General features: G+C 36.4%; 1 protein-coding gene and 1 long non-coding RNA gene across 2 annotated transcripts; one reads left to right on the forward strand and one right to left on the reverse strand.

The window, feature by feature from the left end:
- Window positions 1–741: 741 nt before the first annotated feature.
- On the forward strand, window positions 742–21,724 carry SLC9B2 (solute carrier family 9 member B2). The gene is made up of 5 exons (XM_034671667.1): window positions 742–1,593; window positions 3,914–4,063; window positions 13,489–13,597; window positions 16,335–16,471; window positions 18,705–21,724. Exons 1-5 carry the CDS (start codon window positions 1,525–1,527, stop codon window positions 18,924–18,926), a joined length of 687 nt encoding a protein of 228 aa, XP_034527558.1. The 5' UTR covers window positions 742–1,524; the 3' UTR covers window positions 18,927–21,724.
- On the reverse strand, window positions 8,574–18,820 carry LOC117804420. Its single transcript, XR_004628841.1, has 3 exons — window positions 18,689–18,820; window positions 10,519–10,649; window positions 8,574–8,619 (listed from the first exon to the last, which is right to left on the reverse strand). It is a non-coding gene; the product is annotated as an uncharacterized LOC117804420 (long non-coding RNA).
- Window positions 21,725–21,880: the final 156 nt, after the last annotated feature.

Here is a 21,880-nt window from a genome sequence, read left to right on the forward strand (position 1 = left end):
AGAGGGAGATACAGAATCTCAAGCAGACTACATGCTGAGCGTGGAGCCAAAACAGGGCTCAGTTTCACAACACTGAGATCATCACCTGAGCCGAAATCAAGAGTCAGACACTTAACCGAANCTTAACCGACTGAGCCACCCAGGTGCCCCTAGTAGGATGTTCTTTACCCTCCATGTATTTGTGGTCTTTCCAAATTTTTTCTTGTGGTTGACTTCAAGTTTCGCAGTGTTGTGGTCAGAAAATATGCATGGTATTATCTTAGTCTTTTTGTACATTTTGAGGTCTGATTTGTGACCTGGAGGATGTCCCATGTGCACTTGAAAAGACTGTGTATTCTGCTGCTTTAGAATGAGATGTTCTGAATATATCTGTTAAGTCTATCTAATCCAGTGTGTCATTCAAAGTCATTGCTTCCCTGTTGATTTTCTGCTTTGATGATCTGTCCATTGATGTAAGTGGGGGGTTAAAGTCCCTTACTATTATTGTATTATTATCAATAAGTTATATTATGATATTTAAAGAAGCTATGAAACAAAAAAAGACTCTTCTGGGGGCAATTTCAAACATAATTTGTTTTCAGATTTACTTTTAGAAGTAACTTTTGAGGGATGCCTGAGTGGCTCAGTTGGTTAAGCATCTGCCTTTGGCTCAGGTCGTGATCTCAGGGTCCTGGGATGGAGCCCCTGTGTCATTGGGCTCCCTGCTCAACAGAGAGCCTGCTTCTCCCTCTCCCCCTACCCCCTGCTCGTGCTTATGCTCTCTCTCTCTATCTCAAATAAATAAAATCTTTAAAAAGAAAAAAAGAAATAACTTTGAGAAAGAATAAGTCCCCTGCACTCATTGTAGTAAGAAAAGATTTTGGGGCTCCTGGCTGGCTCAGCTGGAAGAGCATGTGACTGCTGATCTTGGGGTTGTGAGTTTGAGCCCTACGTTGAGTGTAGAAATTGCTAATCAATCAATCAATCAATCAATCAATCTTTAAAAAAAAAAGATTCTTGATTTTAATTGCCAGATTTTTAAGTTACTGTATTCTATACATATCAGAGCTACTAAAATCAGTATACATTATTAGTAAAAAAATCAGGCTCTTAAATGGCAATTTGAAAACTAGATCTGTCTTCTCACCCAGCCTTTGCCTATTGTATAGTAGAACAAATTAACTCTGATTCATGAATTTTATCTTTCATAATTTCTTAGGCCCTTTAAGTAAATTTTTATTGAAGAAAATGAACAAAAAAGTACACAAATTGTAGTTTATGCCTGTCTTGAAATTTATCTACAATAGTATGCGTAGCTTTCTTATCATATAGGCCCATTTTATAAGACATTTTAAGTCACATATATTTAAGAATATGGAGAGCAGGAAATATCTGTGTACTTTTCCTTCTATGTAATTAGATATTTTATATTGATTACTAAAGTGAAGTCTAAGTATTTATGGATTTAGAGTTCTGTCTGAAGTTTTTCTTTTTATATGTTTTTAAGGCTCCACGGTTCTTAATGTTCTCAGAGGAGTCTTAGAAATGGTAATTGGTGTGGCAGTTGGATCTCTTCTTGGATTTTTTATTCAGTACTTTCCAAGCAGTGGCCAGGTAAAAGAAATAATCTATGGGAAAGTCATTCTTTAAAATGTCATTAGAAAAACATTCTGGAATAGTCCCCTGAAAGCCAATAAGAACATAATTTAGAAATGGCTCTTCATTCTTATTGCCATATCAATACTATCCATGAGATTTATGAAGAGGCCTAGATACAAAGTTGACCCTTGAACAATGTAGGGATTAGGGGCATAGACCCCCTACATGGTCAAAAATCCATGTATAAGTTTTGACTCTCCAAAAACTCAACTGCTAATAGCCCACAGTTGACTGAAAGCCTTTCTGATAGCATAAATAGTTGATTAACACATATTTTGCATGTTGTATGTGTTGTACACTGTTTTCTTACAATAAAGTAAGCTAGAGAAAAGAAAATGTTATTAAGAAAATCATAAGGAAAATACATTTACAGTACTGTATTTATCAAAAACCATTTCCATGTAAGTGAACCCATACAGCTCAAACCTGTGTTGTTAAGGGTCAACTGTTTAAGATTTAAATACAACTATAGAATTTTTTTCTCTAGTTTATATTTTGTAAACTTTAAATTTCACAAAAATAAATAACATCAATTCCAAATATGTAAGCCTTTTCTATTTTTATTTTTTATTTTACTATTATTCATAATGTTAAGGTTATCAAGATATAAAATGGCTTTTTTTAAAAAGATTTTATTTATTTATTCGACAGAGATAGAGACAGCCAGCGAGAGAGGGAACACAAGCAGGGGGAGTGGGAGAGGAAGAAGCAGGCTCATAGCGGAGGAGCCTGATGTGGGCTCGATCCCATAACGCCGGGATCACGCCCTGAGCCGAAGGCACACACTTAACCGCTGTGCCACCCAGGCGCCCCAAGATATAAAATGGCTTTTGAGTCCCTTTTTTTTAGTATCAGCATACCCTAGATTCTAATACTATCAAATACATAAGCCTTAACATCTCATTATAATATCATCCAATATTTCTTACCAAGGAGATGAAAGTTCTTTATTATACACAATGATTTCTTAATATTCACAGAGTTTTTTTTTTTATTTTGTTTTCTTTTAATCTCCTAAGTCTCTTGGGATAGATAAACGTATGAAAGTCNCCTATGTTTACTACAGCATTATTTACAATAGCCAAGATATGGAAGCAACGTAAGTGTCCATTGATAGATGAATGGATAAGGAAGGTGTGGCATATATACAATGGAATACTGAGCAGCCATGAAAAAGGATAAGATCTTGCCATTTGCAACAACATGGATGGATCTAGAGGGTATTATGCTAAGTGAAATAAGGCAGACTGAGAAAGACAAATAGCATATGATTTCACTCACATGTGGAATCTAAAAACAAAACCAATGAATAAATAAACAAAAAGCAAAATCAGAACTATGAATACAGAGAACAAAATGATGGCTGCCAGAGGAGAGGGGGAAGGGGGATGGGCAATGGATGAAGAGGAGTAAGAGGTACATGCCCTCAGTCATGGAGCNAAATGTCCATCATCACTGAATGTTCTTTTGGAAGGCACTGATCTAGTGTAATCATATAAATCCATGCAATCTACTGTAAACCACATAAGACTCATGAAGCGAGTACCATTAATATGATCTTTTTACTGATGAGGAAACTGAGATTTAGGGAGAAGTTGAACAAGTTCACATAGCTGGANCTAATGTAACATTGTGTGTCAGCTACACTCAAAAAAATAAAAAATAATTTAAAAATTAAAAAAAAGTGATTAAGAAGTTTAAAAGGCTGATGAGGGAAAAGTAAAGGGAGAGGGGTGCACATTTCTTAGACTTTAAAAACCAACAACAAAAAACTACTCTCAATCTATAGTCTATAGAAATCTATAGAAAGCATCACATTAAAGAGTTAAGAGACTAAAAGTAATAGAGATATCACATCTTTAACCTTCACAAACCCTGTAACATAACTTTCGGGGAGGAGAAAACAAAGCCTCAAGAAGCTAAGTAATGGGAGCATTCCACACGCTGGGAGTATAAAAGACCTGGAATTCTAATTCTGGTCTGTCTGGCTCCAAAGCCCATGCACTTTTTTCTGCCGCTATGAAATTCAGTTTGTGAAATTCTGCTTTGGTAACTGCAGAAGAAGGTAACTAGAGTTCCTGAAAGAGGAACCGGCATCTGTACTTGTGCTGACTCTACTTTTATTAAGGAAAAGAAAGTAAATGTTACGGTGTGTATTTAGGGGCACAGACAGACATTTTTATGTCCCATAGAATCCTGAATATAGAAAAATCAGTCATTAAAAACTCAGTTACATGAAATAATTGATCTAATCAACCTTTTTTCTCTCCTCAAGGACAAACTTGTGTGGAAGAGAGCATTCCTTGTTTTGGGGCTGTCTGTGCTAGCTGTGTTCAGCAGTGTGTATTTTGGTTTCCCTGGGTCAGGAGGTCTGTGCACATTGGTCATGTCCTTCCTTGCAGGCTTGAGATGGGCCGGCGAAAAGGTGAATTTCATTCTAAGTTCTTCTCATTTAAGTTCTTTCTGATCAGATAAATTTTTTCTTTCCAGATACTTTCTTAATATCAAATTAATAATTTAATCATAAAAGCTAATTTCTATGTATATGTAAATATATGCCCAAGTGTATACACATGCATCCTCTTCCCCCTTGCATGCCAATCTATAATTTGGTGTCTTTACTTAAGATATATCATGGTCGTATTTCCACGCTGCCTTCCTTATTCTTTGTAAGGGCTGCAGAGTATTGCATTGTATGCTGTACTGTATTTAACCAGTTTCCTACTAACAAATATTTGGATTGTTTCTGGTTTTCTGCTAAGACAAAAACCATTTCAATAAAATAACCTATATATGCCATATTTCATAAACTCTGAGACATTATCAAGTCTAAGAAGCATCATTATTTCACATGCCACCAAGAACGAAAAACAATGCTGCCAATTAAACTATGATATGATATCCTAATTTCAGAAGTGAGAAAATGGGGAAAAATCAACAAAATATAATATACTTTGAGTTTATCTATAGGATAAATTTCTAGAAATACAATTCCCTACTAAAGAATATTTCACATTGATACTTTTGATAATATCAGCTTACCCTTTTAAAAGACTGCACCAATTTATATTTTCACCAACAGTACATGAAGGTGATGTTTTTCTTTTTTTTTAATTTAAATTCAGTTAATTAACAAATAGTGTATTATTAATTTCAGAGGTAGAGTTCAGTGATTCATCAGTGTTGTATAATACCCAGTACTCATTACATCACATGCCCTGCTTAATGTCCATCACCCAGTTACCCCATCCCCCCACCTCCTCCCCTCCAGCAACTCTTAGTTTGTTCCCTGTGGTTAAGAGTCTCTTATGGTTTGTCTCCTTCTCCAATTTCTTCTTGTTTTAATTTTCCCTCCCTTCCCCTATGATCCTGTTTTCTTTCTTAAATTCCACATATGAGGGGGATCATATGATAATATTCTTTCTCTAATTGCCTTAGTTTGCTTAGCATAATACCCTCTACTTCCATCGATGTCATTGTAGATGGCAAGATTTCATTCTTTTTGATGGCTGTGTAATATTCCATTTTGTATATATACTACATCTTCTTTATCCATTTATCTGTCAATGGACATCGGAGTTCTTTCCATAGTTTGGCTATTGTGGACATTGCTGCTATAAACATTGGGATGTAGGTGTCCCTTCTTATCACTACATTTCTATCTTAGGGTAAATACCCAGTAGTGCAATTGCTGGGTCATAGGGTAGTTCTATTTTCAACTTTTTGAGGAACCTCCCTACTGTTCTCCAGAGTGGCTGTACCAGCTTGCATTCCCACCAGCAGTGTAAGAGGGCTCCCCTTTCTCTGCATCCTCACCAACACTTGTCATTTCCTGATTTGTTAATTTTAGCCGTTCTGATCACTCTGTGGTATCTCATTGTAGTTCTGATTAGTATTTCCCTGATGCCGAGTGATATTGTGCATTTTTTCAAGCGTCTCTTGGCCTTTTTTATAAGTCTTCTGTGGAGAAATGTCTGTTCATGTCTTCTGCCCATTTCATGATTGGATTATTTGTTCTTTGGGTGTTGAGTTTGATAAATTCTTTATAGATTTTGGATACTAGCCCTTTATCTGATATGTCATTTGAAAATATTTTCTCCCATTCTGTCAGCTGTATTTTGGTTTTGTTGACTGTTTCTTTGCTGTGCAAAAACTTTTTATCTTGATGAAGTCCCAATAGTCTTTTCTGATTCCACAAAAATTTTAGGATTATTTGTTCCAGCTCTGTGAAAAAAAAATTGATGGTATTTTGATAGAGATTGCATTGAATATGTAGATATCTAGGTGGCATAGACATTTTCACAATATTTGTTCTTCCGATCCGTGAGCATGGAATGTTTTCCATTTCTTTGTATCTTCCTCAGTTTCTTTCGTGAGTGTTCTGTAGTGTTCAGAGTAGAGATCTTTTGCTTCTCTGGTTAAGTTTATTCCTAGGTATCTTATGGTTTGGGGTGCAATTGTAAATGGGATCGACTCCATAATTTCTATTTCTGATTTCTGTGCAATGATTTCATATCCGGCCACTTTCCCTAATTCCTATAAGAGTTCTAGCTATTTGGGGGTGGAGTCTTTTGTGTTTTCTGCATAGAGTTTCATGTCATCTGCAAAGAGTGAGAGTTTAATTCTTCTTTGCCAATTTGGATACCTCTTATTTCTTTTTGTTGTCTGACTGCTGAGGCTAGAACTTCTAGTACTGTGTTGAACAACAGTGGTGATAGTGGACATCCCTGACATGTTCCTGACCTTAGGGGAAAAGTTCTCAGTTTTTCCCCTTTGAGAATGATATTTGCTGTGGGCTTTTCACAGATGACTTTTATGATATTGAGGTATGTTCCCTCTATCCCTACACTGTGGAGAGTTTTAATCAAGAAAGAATGCTGTACTTTGTCAAATGCTTTTTTCTGGATCTATGGATTGGATCATATGGTTCTTGTGCTTTCTTTTATTAATGTAGTATATCACATTGATTGATTTGCGGACTTTGAACCACCCTTGCAGCCCAGGAATAAATCACGCTTCGTCGTGGTTCTTTCTGTGACCCTAGAGATCCTGAGACTGTCCCACCTAGAATTCCACCCCACTTCACCACCTGAGCACCTTTTAGGCGGGGACATCCCTCACCGCAACATGCTTCTAAAAGTTCTCATTTTCTGCTCTGTGCTATATCATTTTCCTGAAGCCACCTTTGGAGGCTCCCTTCTCCTTGAGTTTATCTTCTGATATATCACCTCTGATTCACTTCTCTGCACCTCCTACCTTGCAGAAAATGGTCACTTTTCTGGGCGCCTGGGTGGCACAGCGGTTAAGCATCTGCCTTCGGCTCAGGGTGTGATCCTGGCATTTTGGGATCGAGCCCCACGTCAGGCTCCTCCGCTATGAGCCTGCTTCTTCCTCTCCCACTCCCCCTGCTTGTGTTCCCTCTCTCGCTGGCTGTCTGTCTCTGTCAAATAAATAAATAAAATCTTAAAAAAAAAAAAAAAGAAAGAAAATGGTCACTTTTCTATTTGTAGAGTTCCAGCAATTCTTTTCTTAGATCTCTGAGTTCACAGGTGTTCAGGATGATTTGATAGCTACCTAGCTGAAGTCCTGGGACCAGACAAAACTAAGGTTTCCTACTCCTCCACCATCTTCTTCCTATCTCCCGGGGATCTGTTTTTCTGAAGAAATCATTAAAAATCAGATATTTTGCTAACCTGATAGGTGAAAAATGTATCTCCTTATTGATCTGATTTGCATTTCCTAATGAGGGAAGCTAATCGTCTTTTCCTATGCTTACTAACCAGTTTGTTCAAAAGTTTATGTCCATTTTTAAAAGACTGTTTTGGTTTTTTTCTTACTGATTTTCAAGATTATTATTTATTTCTTGATATAGATTATGGAAACTAGGACAGGCATAACTGAATCGTCTTGCTTGAGAGGAGAGGGGGATGGTAGGGGCTGCCTGGAGCATGGTCTAGAGAAGGGTATTGAGGCCATGGGAAAGTGAGTGTAGGAGGATTGGGCTTCGAAGGAAAGGAGAAAGTCCCTCTGAAACCTGCTTCTTGCATTAGATGTACACCTGGGTTTGCTGCCTTGCAAGAGGTTTGCCTATAAGGTTTATTTCAGGTCTACTTTTTTCTTTCCTAGCCACACCTGTATTATTCAATTCTACTTTTTGGTTTCAGGTAACCTAACATTGACAAGAGCAGAGCTATAGAGTCAACAAGCGTCCTATATAAATTGGGTACTCTTATCAGCCCTCTTCTCTTATAAGCATTTGCTCTTTTTTTTTTTTTTTTGAAGATTCTTATTATTTATCTGTCAGAGAGAGAGAGAGAGAGCGCAAGCAGGGGGAGCGGCAGGAAGAGCAGGCCAAGGGAGATAAGCATTTGCTTTTATCAAAATATTTGTGTTTCTATGGCTTTGCTTTACTTGGGGGCTGAAGCAGAGTTATCACCTATCTCTGGTCAGTCTTCTGTCTAATCTCAGCTCTGGACTTAAGGGCTGTGCTGCCTCCTTCGCTTCTTTCTGTGGACTCACTGCTATCTGTCTTTGGTCCTCTCCTGGGCTGCTGACGACTGTGCCCTGCTCTTTGAAGCACTCTGATCTATCGTCTGCCCCAATACCAAGTTCACCGTTTCACCTTAGTGAAGGATACGGCTACATTCAAGTTGTGACTCCTTGTCCAACACATGGGAAGTTTGCCTGGCATTGGCATTTTGCAAATTGTCCATTCACTTCTTAATGGTAACCTTTTTTAGCATGAGAAGAGTAAATTACCAAAGATAGAAAGTTGTAAAATAAAACTAATTTTATTTTTGAGTATGAAGGTGATATAGGATCATTTTTAAACTTTGAAGGGGAAAAAGTCTGGAAGGAAAGGATAGAAGGGAGCCTGGGTGGTTCAGTAGGTTGAGCATCTGACTCTTGATCTTAGCTCGGGTCTTGATCTTGAGATGGTGAGTTCAAACCCCGCACTGGGCTCCATGCTGGGTGTGGAGCCTACTTGAAAAAAAAAAAAAGAAAAGAAAAGAAATCATTTGCAATTCCTCCACCTACAACCAACAGCTCTGTAAACTAAATATTTTAGTTTATTTCCTCTCATTTATTCAACAGAAAAAACTCAGAAATGCTTATTAATAAGCTTTTTCAAATTGAACTATATGGGTAAATGTTTTTCTGTTATTACCTCTTTTAAAATCCTCAAAAATCACAATCAACTCATTATTTTATACTGTAATGGGTAAAAAGAGAGAAGGGAAATAATAGCTTTTTTTTATCTTTCTTTTTCTTATCTTAATTTGGAAATTAGATTTTTTACAGATTATTTAAATTCCAGTTAGTTAACATCCAGCATAATATGAGTGTCAGGTGTACGATACAGTGATTCAGCACTTCCACACATCACCCCCTGCTCATCACAAGTGCAGTCCTTAGTCCTCATCAGCATCCCCCAAACCCCCTTCTGTCTACTAACTATCAGTTTGTCCTTTAAAGTTAGCAGTCTGTTTCTTGGTTTGCCTCTCTCTTTTTATTTTCCCTTGTGTTCATTTGGTTTGTTTCTTAAATTCCACACATGAGTGAAATCACGTGGTATTTGTCTCTGACTATCTAGCTCAGCATGATACCCCCCAGCTCCATCCAGGTCATTGCTGATGGCAAGATTCCATTCTTTTTGATGGCTGAGCAATATTCCATTATATTTATATATACCACCTCTTCTTTTCCATTCATCAGTCAATGGACATCTGGGCTGCTTCCATAATTTTGGCTATTCTAGAAAATGCTGCTGTAAACATCGGGGTGCAGGTGCCCCTTCAAATCAGTATTTTTGTATCCTTTAGGTAAACATTCAGCAGTACAATTACTGGGTCATAGGGTAGTTCCATTTTTAACATTTTGAGGAACCTTTTCCAGAGTGGCTGCACCAGTTTGCATTCCCACCAACAGTGTAAGAGGGTTCCCCTTTCCCCACATCCTTGCCAGCACCTGTTGTATTGTTAATTTTAGCCATTATGACAGGTGTGAGGTGATATCTCATTGTAGTTTTGATTTGTATTTTCCTGATGATGAGTGACATTGAGCATCTTCTCATGTGTCTGTTGGCCATCTGTATGTCTTCTTTCGAAAAATGTCTGTTCATGTCTTCTGCCCATTTTTTTGATAAATTTTTATTGCCAGTCTGTATGGTTCTATGCTAGGCACTAAGTGGATATTTTCATTTATTTGAAACACACACACACACACACACACACACAAACTTTAAAAAGTATTTCCATTTCCATGTTATACAAACTATAAATCAGAAAGGCATAAATAACATATCCAAGGTCACAAAATTAGAAAGTGGCACTGGGATTTAAGCTCAGGTTTACCCGACTCCAGAGTGTACTACTCTTAATACAACTATAGCGATACTGTGCAGGGCACATTTTTGTATTTTGACACATATTTGAATAACACGTACCCAATGTATTAAAAACATATTGCTATGCTTTGCAACTTAAGTCTCTAAATTCATAAATGATAGGATAAAAAAATAAATAATGAAAAGGAGCCATAGCATTTGGGGTAGGGCATAAAAGAGTAGTTTTAGCAACAGGGAAATCAAGGGGGAGACTAATGCCTATGGCGAGTGCACATCGGCTATGGGCACAGAAAGACAAAGCAGGGGAAGGGAAACTTTGATGAGCTCCAGTCACATTACTCTTCCTAAAACTGTAATATGGGTTATAAAGAAAAGATTGTTATAAAACAAAACACAATGTCTGTTCATCTGCAGTTGTCATAATTTTGCCAGGATTGTCTGCAGCCCAGCCGATTATGTAGGTCAATGTAATCCCACAACCCAGTGAAAGAACTAGGAACATCTTTTTTCACATTTACCTCAAATACACTCACTTTTTGAAAGCCTCTGTTATTTTTTTCCCCATCTATTTTCAAATCCAGTGCTGCTTCTGATGACCTTTGTAGTTGTGGGATGGTTTTTCTGACATATTTTGAATCTTCTGACTCTTGTAATGCTCTTCTCTCTGAGAAGGGAAGTATCAGCTTCAATAGATATTGAAGTCATGATGGAACCTCAATTCCTGCTAATTTTCTCCTTTAGTCTATCCTTGAAAGTGATTTATGTTTTTGAGGGTTATTACTACTAGTGCAAACGGATGTGTAAAGTAGCCTTAACATTCAGTGTGGACAACATCGTCTTTATTCCCCTGGTCTGTTTTACACTTAGCCTATTCGATGACTTCATTTTCTTTATAAGCATATTCATTTTAGTTTTGAAGTTATGAAAAAGCATTAAGAAGATACATTTTGACTCTTCTCCCATTTTTAAGTTTTACAGTATATATGCCCATGTCTGATATTCAACTAGTCTAAAGTGTTACAATAATAAAACAAATGGTGGCCTTTGTCTACAGTTTAGAAATAAAAACAATTTGATAGGGAAAACTTTTTAGGCCATCTGCTTTCATTAGAGTTCTGAGTATGTGAAATATTTTTGAGGCCATCCCTTAACTAATTAGTCATAAAGGCTTAGTAACCTGAGATTAATAGAGTCAATTTGTGTTCTTCGCTATTCTGCATAGCAACTAAAGTCTGAGCTTTACTATGGTAAACTCTAAAAAACTAAATTAAAAAGAATTTGAAGATATGTGGAAAGGTGGTCACTGGACCCCAGTTTTGATAGTATGAGTCATTGTCACTAAATGATAAAGGATCTTGGATGTTATTCAATATAAACCTCTCATTTTACAGATGAGAAAAAAATAAGATGTTGAGAGATAAGTGGCTTGCATTTAGCAGATGGCAGAATTTGAACCTAAGTCATTATCTGATTCCTTATGATATGAAAACGTAACTCTTTGCATGATATAGGAATAGAACAACCCCCTCACATACGCACTCTGCCTTTCAACAATTTTAATCCAAGAAGAAATAGAACCTTTACTCTAATAAACATACCAGAATTAATAAAAGTAAATACGGAAAATAGAGACAAAATATAATCCTCCTTTGTTAAACTGCTGAAAATAGATATGGAAAACCAGATCCTCAAAGATGTGTAATTATAAGGGCAAAAGTGTTGTCCAAAAATATAGATTCTTATTAGTTGATTGGAAAAATCTGTTCAGTATAAATTTTTAGATACTGTAATGGGTACTGCTAAATTGCCCTCCAAAAAAAGCACTGTCAATTTGTTCTACCAATTAGTGAGAGTTTTCCTTACATCGCAGATACTTGACATTATAAACTTTTTAGTATTTTTCTAATATGGTGCACCCGCAAATGTGGCATATCATTTTCATTTGTGTTTCACTGATTACTGAATTTTAGCATCTTATATTTTCTGGCCATTTGTGTTTCTTCTGCTGTCAATTACTTGTATGTATGCATTTCCCATTTTTCTATTAGGTTCCATGTCTTTTTCTTATTGCTTGGATATTGCTTCTTATTCTGTTATACACAGTGCAGATATTTTCTCCTGGTTTGTCATCTTACTGTCCTTTGATTATGGTTCCTTTTGCCACACATTGTTCTATTTTTGCTATAGTCAACTGTATCTATCTTTTTCTACGTTTTTTGCTAAATGTGTTATAAAGTTAGTACTTATATCAGTTAGGATCTTATCAGGAAAGGGAAATCACATAGTAATTGAAGGAGGGAAAGCTTATTATTAACCATACCAGGGGATCAGATAACAAGGGATTGGCTTCTGAGAGGTAGAAGACCCCTGACAAATATAGGGATAGCAGCTGTAAACAACTAGGGCTGAGACTGAGCCATCCCCTTATACCACCCCACTCCACCCCACCTATTCCCACCCTCAAGCCTCAGAATCCAGATCTTGGTAGAGAGCCTTTGTTCACTGGATGGTAGAGAAGACACCCATGGTGCCCTGTTTGGACAATTTCCTGGAAATCTGGAAATTCACCCTCTAGGGTCCATGAGGAGGTATTTTGCCCAAAGGAGTTGGCTATGAAACTCCTTTGCAGTAAGCTAGGGGCAGCTGCTGGCCACTGGGTGCTGCTGGCTGCCATGCACTATAGGAGCCCAGCACTGTAGAAGCCACCCGTGTACTAAAAAAACCCAAGCGTGCTATAAGATCCTGCTGGAGGGAGCCCAGGAAATCAGGAAGAGCATCTTCCTTGTAATACCTCTTCAGCACCCTCTACTGACAAAATTTCAAGTGATGCCAGGTAGCAAAGAAGAAATATTTAAAGGGCTCAGGTTCATTTTCTGTGGAGCAACAATGAAATGTGGATTTGGAGCCAAAGGGTAATAAATTAATAAGCACAGCACTTTACCTGAATTATATTTTTGTGCATGATTTGAGATCATCTTAAACTGCTTTTTATAAAGATAAAATTGGAAACAAGTTAAAGGGCCATCAATAAAGAAATGATTGAATAAACAGATAATTCCATACCACAGATTACTATATAGCAATAATTAGATGTATATCTAGATATATTTACTATTATAAGATCTCTGAGTGATACTGCTAAGCAAAAATTAACATAAAATTTTAAACTATAAGATAATACTAAGTATTACATATATATATACACATATATCATATATTCAGAAATAGAGTCTTCCTAAGATTATTTTATTAGATTCTTTATAATTAACATCTATTTGCAAACCAACTCTAAAGCACCTCATATAATAACTGTGTTAGAAATATCTTTATGTAATTTTTTGTTCTATTTTAGCTAGCCTCATATTTATAGATGTCAGAGAAATAAAGCCTAATTGACTAATAAAGTCAAAATGACTCAAATTTCAAATTAGTAAGATTCTTAGTACTTGTAACTTCATATAATAAAAATCTGTGTGGGGTTTGTGTGTGTGTGTTTCTTTTAGACGGAGGTTGAAAAAATTATTGCAGGTGCCTGGTACATCTTTCAGCCCCTTCTCTTTGGACTGATTGGAGCAGAAGTATCTATTGCATCTCTCAGACCAGAAACTGTAGGTAAGAATTTCAGAGTAGTACACTTGCTAAAATCAACTTTTCTATTCAGTGAAATACCTTTAGTAGGTATAGTTATTGTCACAATTATATAAAAAGTTAATAATAATCTAAGTCTCTTAGAGTAGTTGGCCAGAAAATAATATTTGTCAGTCTCAAGCATAAATTTTATACCTTTAATATTATTCCTTGTAAAGAAAAGTAACACTGCTAACTACTGTCCAGAAGATGCAGGTCTTAAATTTTTTTTCCAAGGACAAAAATGTTCAATTAGACTTGTTCTGATCAAGGGCCAGAATTGTAAAGATAGCTTGTCAGTTCTATAATATACACCCATGGAACATAAATGTTCATTTGTTCATTCATTCATTTATTTATTCATACATTCAAAAGCTAAAACTTTTGATTTCATAACACTGCACTTAAAAATTTATTTGTGCACATATACTGGTTATTTCTTCCATTCCACTCATTTCATATTCCTCCATCTTTACTGGGAATCCCATCTCCCGCTGTCTCCTTCTGGACCTCACACATAGATTCTTCCCCTATTCTTATGTATCTTCAGATATCCATGTCACAGTGTTCTCCTCTTCAGAATTTAAATAAATTCTAATCTCTCCTGTCTTAAAATAATGTCTTTCCATTCCAATACATGCTACAACGTGGATGAACCTGGAGGACATTTGTCACCAAAAGACAAATACTGTGTGATTCCACCTATATGAGGTATCCAGGTAGTCAAATCATAGAAACAGAAACTAAAATGGTGGTTGCCAGGGACTTGGGGAGGGGAAGTGAAGTGTTGTTTAATGGGTCATTTTTGCAAGAGGAAAAAATCCTGGAGATTGGTTGCACAAAAATGTGAATGTTCAACTTAACGGTACTGAACTGCACACTTAAAAATGGTTAAGGTGGTAAATTTTGTTATGCATATTTTATCACAATTTATATATATAAAATCTCCTTTTTCCACTTAACTTGTCCCTCACCTACCACACTTCGTCTTTACTCCCCTTTTTGAACTTTGCCAAAGAGGTCATTGTATCTCCCTTTTCCATTTCAACTCTCACTCTCTTCAATACATTTCAGCCCAGCTTCTGCCCATCACCACACAACCGACCCTGCTCTCACCAAGATTATATTGCTAAATACACTGAACACTTAACAGTCTTTCTTTTTTTACTTGATCACTCAGCAGCCTTTGATGCTACTGACCTCTTTAAAACACATTTTACATTGAATTCTGAAACTTCATATTTTTCAGTGCCTGCTGAGTCCTCACTTAAACTACGTGCGTCTTAAATGCTGCTCTTCATCAAAGTTCTTCCAAAGACTTCTACGCTTCTCACTCAATGTCATTTTTCTGAGCTCATCTACATTCAGTAGCTTTGATTATAAACTACATAATTCTAAAATTTTATCTCTTAATCAATGTATCTAATTGCTGATTGGACATCACCACTTGTAAACCTCACAAAACTTCAAACTCAATATGTTCAAAACTTCTAAATCTTCTTCTCTCCAAACCTTCAATGCTCCCTCCTGGGAATGGTATCATCTCTTTTGTTTCTTGTACTTCAGGAAACAAGTACTTTTGAAAACCTACCAATCTGGGAGCAATACCCTTCAATAAAAAGCCACAACACCTTTCTGTAAAGAAACCATATTGCAGACTCACAATAAACCCTCTGGTGATGTCTAACTGGTGTTTTACTAGAGTTTTAAACTTGAGAAAGTCATTTATCCTTTTTAAACTTCATTTTTTTCAACTGTAAAATGAGAAAAATTACCCCACGGATTGTAAGGATTAGCTAACGAATGCACTTAAAGCTTAATACAGACCCTTGCGCACAGTAAACACTTAACAAATATTACTTTTTAGAAAATCACCCTATTACATAGCAGTCACTTTAGCTGTGCCTTTCTCAGGTTCAGTAGCCTAGTCACACTCCCTATTGTACAAATCGAGGTGAACTGATCTTTATCGGCGAAAGATTCTAAAGGATGGAATGAAGTGGCTGTACATGTCAACCTGAGCTAATGGGCAGTCAGTGTATACACCAATATGGTGAAACAGGTGTAGACTGCCAATGTATTCTGACTGGTCAGTGACCAGCCAGCTCTGTTCTGATTGGCTGATTTGCTTCCATACTGGCTGGTAAATATTTTTAATACCACCTTTGGTTTATACTCTGTAACAATTCTCAACCATTTTGATGAAAATATTAACTTTTTCCTCTTCTGTGACCTCTTACCAGTATGTTTATACTGCACTTACCTTATAGTATATTAATTCAGTGTTAATGTTTCTGTTTCCCTCTGACTTTGAAGTTCATAGAGGCAAACAAAGTCTGCACATTATACATTTTTGTATACCCAGTACCTAGTCCAAATCCTGTCATGCATACTTATCATTTAATAATTATGTTGAATAAACATATGGAAGAAAGTTTGGTTCTTGCTATAAAACATAAGAGAACATTCATATCTCCTTTATAATAGATATCAAATATGTTTAATTAATTTTTTGTTTAATCTCGGAAAAATACCTTCTTTTAAACAAATGGTTTGATCCTTGTTATTGATGCCTTGATAAATTATGCCTAACCATTCTTGTTTTCTTAATTTTTTAATATATTTACATAATTGCAGTTGATAGTATTTTGAATCAATAAACATGAGATTCAGTTGCTCCCCAAGTACTATATTATGTCTAAAAATTAAGTATTTCTTTCAGGACTTTGTGTTGCCATCCTGGGCATTGCAGTATTGATACGAATTTTGACTACATTTCTGATGGTGTGTTTTGCTGGTTTTAACATCAAGGAAAAGATATTTATTTCTTTTGCCTGGCTTCCAAAGGCCACAGTTCAGGTAATGATGGATAGGATGGCTTAGCATTTTAACTCCTATTTCTATATGACACCTTGAAATTTTATATAAGATAGCTTATTCAAATTTGGTGAAAAAATGTAATCGAAGTTTGATTTATGAAAAGGGTTTATACTAATCTATTCTTTAAAAGTTTTGTTTTGGGTATATTGATTTCCTAAATATGATTTATTTAACTAAAAATCCAGTAAATCCCTACACTAACTACAAAGCAGTAGTCACAAGAAGAAAGAGTTTGGATTTTTATCAGTCAGAGCCCTCTAAATCACCCAGAGAGATAGTTGTTAACCCTTTTCATTTCAATATCTTCCAAGAAGAGAGTGAAAAAGAAATAGCATGGCCCATCTTAGTATTTGGAAATACTTCAGTGTCAATATGATTGATGATCAGTTATGCTTGACCACAGTCTTTATATATAAAGGAGAAAAACTATTAAAAAACAACTGACAAAATGCTTTACTGATTTCCTAAATTATTGGTTGCTGGTAAATTTTACAAACTAGCTGAACCTTCTGTCAAATGTATCAATCACATGACCCAGAAATTGTGCAGTGTAATGAATAAGGCATGAACAGATAAGGTGCTTGAAAGTATTAACCATGTATTTGGTAGAATTTAATTACTAATTAAATTAGAACTGTATAGATTATTATTTGTTGCAAATGTAATATATTTCCGATTATTTATTTATTTTAAAACTAATTATAGCAAACAAGGTTAAACTGTCTCTGATTATTTTGCAATTGTTTAAACATGGAAATTTTTGTTTCAGATTTTTTTTTTTTAAGATTTATTTATTTGAGAGAGAGAGTGAGTGCATGCAAGCGGGGCAGGGGAAGAGGGAATCTTACTTGGTGCTCAGTCTCACGACCCTGAGATCATGACCTGAGCCAAAATCAAGAATTGGATTCTTAACCAACTAAGCCACCCAGGCGTCCCAAAAATTAGATGTTCTAAATTTAGGAAGCTTTGGGGGATATGTATGCTGTATAACTATATGCCAGATTTTGTGTGGCTGTGGGCTTCGACATTATTCCAGAGAAGTTTTATTTCCATTAGACTTTCAAAGAAGTCTAAGACATAATGATGAGAATATGAGATGTAGTACAATAAGTGGAATAGTTTCTCCCTCGGAATGTCTTCAGTTTCCTCACTACCTCTGGTAACTTTAGTGGGTAAATAGCAAAATAATCACTCTAGTAACTTTAGTATGAAGGATGTGCTCCTAAACATTAAAATTTGAAAGATGACACTCTCCTGCTATCAAAGCCAATTTAAAATAAGGAAACATTATCGAGAATATGTTGAATAATGTATGTTCATTTAGTTGTAAAGAAGGCTGCAAAACTCTCTATTTGTGCAGTAATGTGACCAGCTGAAACTCAAGAGTTCTATAACAGAAGAGTATATGCAGATATTTGTGGGCAATCAGTAGTCTCTGCCATGTGTCTCATGCACACTGATATTTTCTCTTCTGTTTCATTGTCCTGGAGGCTAATGATGTTCTGTTCTGTGTAATAAGGGAGTAACCAGATTGTTTAATTATTTTCCCATGTGCATTAATGTTGCATTTTGCCTGTAAAGAAAACAAAAATTTTCATGAAACTTTCCAAAAGATAAATCTTAAATAAAACATTTTACCAACTCCTGAGGCAAAAATTAACCAAATACCTAATAAGATTAACTTCAAGTTCTGAAGGTGCCTCGAATTTCCAAGTTTCATGATGTTTAACAATTAGTTCAGCTTTAAAAGCAGTACGTATTCTTGTTTTTTTTTTCATTTAAAACTTCACCATCTTCCAATATCACTGCATTTTTTCATCTTGTTTTTTCTGACTTTGAAATTACTAAAGATAAAAGAATGAGATAACCAGTAACTTTCATCTTTACTCAGGGGGAATTTAGTATATGGGATCATGTTCTAATTAATTAATATCGTGACTCTGAATTTGCCTTGTGTTTTGAGATATATTTTACTGATATTTTTGTAGCCCTACCGTATGCAAATAGGCACATATGAATTATTATTCTTTCCCCAAGCAGGGAGAGTTTTCAGACAACCAAAACTCATTGCAGTATACTTTGAAAGAAGATTTATGGAGCTTTTTTAGCTGAGTAAAAGAACAAGCAATTTGTTTTTACAAATGATGAAATAATTCACCTTTTCTCTATGCACTTGTCATATGTTTCCACTGTTACCTTTAAACTTCTGTAGGCTGCCATAGGATCTGTGGCTTTGGACACAGCAAGATCTCATGGAGAGAAACAGTTAGAAGAATATGGAATGGATGTGTTGACAGTGGCATTTTTGTCCATCATCATCACAGCCCCAACTGGAAGTCTACTCATTGGTTTGCTGGGTCCCAGGCTTCTCCAGAAAGCTGAACATCAAAATAAGGGTGAAGAAGTTCAGGAAGAGACCTCTATACAAGTTTAGAGGTGAAAAGAGACAATACTGATGATAATGATTAGAGAGCTGCTGCCAGAAACTTCTTTTACCAACTAGCAGAAGCTATGTTACCTAGATGCATATTGAGATATGTAGTGTTCGAACTTTAAATGTAATAGAACCAAAAGTGTGGTTATTTCTTTAAAGAGCATTTTTAGCCATTATTCTTTCCATGTGGGTGGTAATATTCTACATCTCCAACCTAATCTCTTGACCTTTTTTTTTCAAATACTTCTTCATCATGTTTCTGAAATTGTTTAGTAAAATGTACTTACCACAATTTAAAATTAACATGGAAAAGATCAAGTTCAGTATCCTGTTCTACTAGCCAACAACTTGTTCTAACTTACTATTACTGTCATAGTTTCATGATTCATGGTCACCTGATCACTCATGCCTTGAAATGTTTTGGGCTCCTCTTTTCTTTTTTATTTTTAAATACCATAATGCGATCCCTCATCAGTTTCTACCCCCACTTTCTGTGCCAGTCTGCCTCTTCTCCATTTATACCTCTCTTGCTACCTTTCTGTGAATTATTGTAACCGATTGGTCCCGCCACAATTTTCAAGTATGCGAAGTGTCTTCATTGGTTCTTCCTCTTGCGCCTATCTAATGTCAAAAGACCTCTCCTTTCTCCCAGATAGCAACACAGTCTCCCATTTTAACAGCCCATCTGAGTTTACCTTCCCCTAAGGAATGTCCAGATTCAGGCCTTTCTTATTTGTTTCTTGTGACCCACATCTTCAGACTCTTCCTTTTCTCTAGGTGAAAGATAGCTAACTATCAAATCTATGCCAACCTCATAAATGTAATATTAATTAGAGTAAGGTAAACTGCTATAATGAAAAAACAAAAAATATAGTACTTAAAATAGAAATTTATTTCCTTTTCATGAAACCGGCTGACTGGTTGATGCTGACATGATTACTCAGTTCATGGGTTTGCTCAGAGACCCATGTCCTTCTATCTGGAGGCTCTGACGTGTCTTAAGCCCTAGCTTAAGACATAGGTTAAAGATGAATCTCTCCCATGTCTCCTTTCTAGACTTCAGGAAGAAGTGGAGGAGGTGAATCCAAGGCAAGCAATTTATTTTTGACTAAGTGATGTGGAATTTGGCCACATATCTCCCCTTACATTCTACTGTGATGAACACACCCAGCTCTGAGGAGGTCTGATAGTATTGCTTCCCACTAAGCTTTCTTTGGTGAGATTCATAGGATGAAGGAAAGATCAGATTTGGGAGACAGAGGTACTATTGTATCGAGTGCTACCATCACTTAGTAGCGTAATCTTGCATGTTAACAGGCCTTCTAAAGATAGTACCTTAAACTGAAAGAGTGATTTCTAGTGGCAAGAATTTCAGACATTGAGGCATGCCTGCAGAGAAGATAGTAGAAGAAAGGCTTATCTATATATGTCGCATTTTATCCCACATATTCAACAGACCATCTCTGCTTTTGTGTAGCCCTTTAAGTTCTTCTTGACTCTAGGTCAACTCTTGCTTAGTTGCTAGAATAATCATGTTTGAATATAGTTCACAGCTTTTCTCATGGTGTATGTATACCTGAAGCATTTATCACTTACTTGTCATATCCCATCTAAACTCTTTAACCCAGAATCCAAAGTTCAGTCTAATCTTGAAGTAGATATTAAATATGTGTTAAATGAATAGATTATAAATACTCTGATCCTACCAAGCTGATCTGCATAAAGCCTATCCTTTCCTCTCTTGTCCTTAGACTACTGTTCCAGGCCCTTTCTCCATGACTCTCACCTCTGCTCAAAACCAGCTTAATTTTTATTAAGCTAACATAATATTAAGCCATAACAGCTTCATTTTTACATCAGCCTGGCTTTGGTTACTCTGTGGTACTGTGTTTTCTTCTAGTTTATACTCTGTATTTGGATTGGATTAATTTACACCAAAATTCAGATAGATATTTCAAACTGAACTTAATTGGTTAGGTGCACCTTGGTGGTAGCAACATAAACCCAAAGCTCATCTCATCCTCTCCTTTGACAGGCTCTGAAACCAGATTCATTCAACAAATACTCAGTGGAAGCTTTTGATGACCTGGGCACATCATCAAAACTTTTATTATTCCTGCCCTTAAGGATATGACAGTCTGATGGAGGAGACAATTAAATAAGAGATTTCAAAAGAGTATGATAAGTGCTATGATGCAGGAAATATGGGAGTCCAGGAGGCTCATAACAGGAGCACCCACCTCATCCAGGGATGGTGCAGTTTAGCACAACTTCCAGAAAAAGTAGGATCTTGGCTAGGATGTGGTGAATGGTTAGGACTTAGACAGCAAAAGGCATGTGACCCAGAAGGGTGCTGCAGTTAGTGCTAGGTCCCGCATTCTCCAGTAGTTTTTGTCTGAGTAACAGGCTCCGAATGCTTGTTAACTTATACAAAATACAGTTAGTATGAGTAAATGAGAATGTTGTTATAAATAGTCAATGCCCCAAAGAAGAATGAGAAGTGGAAATTCACAGTGTAGAAATGGTGGTAGAGGCCATTCAGCCACTGCCAATAGTCTGTTCATTTTGGAGAACATGCAGCGAGTTCTGTCCTCCCTCTCCTCGGTTGGCAGCCACCATCTAAATCTCTGTAACTGTCCGGTAAGGGCCTGTGCAGGGCTCACCATTGAAGTCTCAGGTTTATCACCACGTTGTGAGTCACAGCTGTCCACTTGGTTGGTGAACTCAGAGTTAACTTGATACAGAATGTTGACTCAGGCCAACCAAAGCAACCCCACCCCCACCACAGATAGAAACAATTACTCTAACCACTGAGTCCCTGGAAAAGGGATGTATGTATCCCGCACATACTTCTGTCAGAGCACTTATAAGCCACAAGCTTGTCTCCTATGAAAGCAGCTCCTGAAGGGTGAGAGCCTTGTCTTGGTCATCTTTGGATACTCGGTACTTTGCAC

Source organism: Ailuropoda melanoleuca, chromosome 11 (assembly GCF_002007445.2).
Source record: "Ailuropoda melanoleuca isolate Jingjing chromosome 11, ASM200744v2, whole genome shotgun sequence".
Classification (NCBI taxonomy): domain Eukaryota; kingdom Metazoa; phylum Chordata; class Mammalia; order Carnivora; family Ursidae; genus Ailuropoda; species Ailuropoda melanoleuca.

Bases quoted from the DNA above. Each gene is read 5' to 3' on its own strand.
- SLC9B2 (XM_034671667.1), top strand. From the start codon at position 1,525: ATGGTAATTGGTGTGGCAGTTGGATCTCTTCTTGGATTTTTTATTCAG. The intron at 1,594-3,913 runs GTAAAAGAAATA...TCTCTCCTCAAG, and splicing joins ACTTTCCAAGCAGTGGCCAG to GACAAACTTGTGTGGAAGAG. The intron at 16,472-18,704 runs GTAATGATGGAT...AAACTTCTGTAG, and splicing joins TTCCAAAGGCCACAGTTCAG to GCTGCCATAGGATCTGTGGC.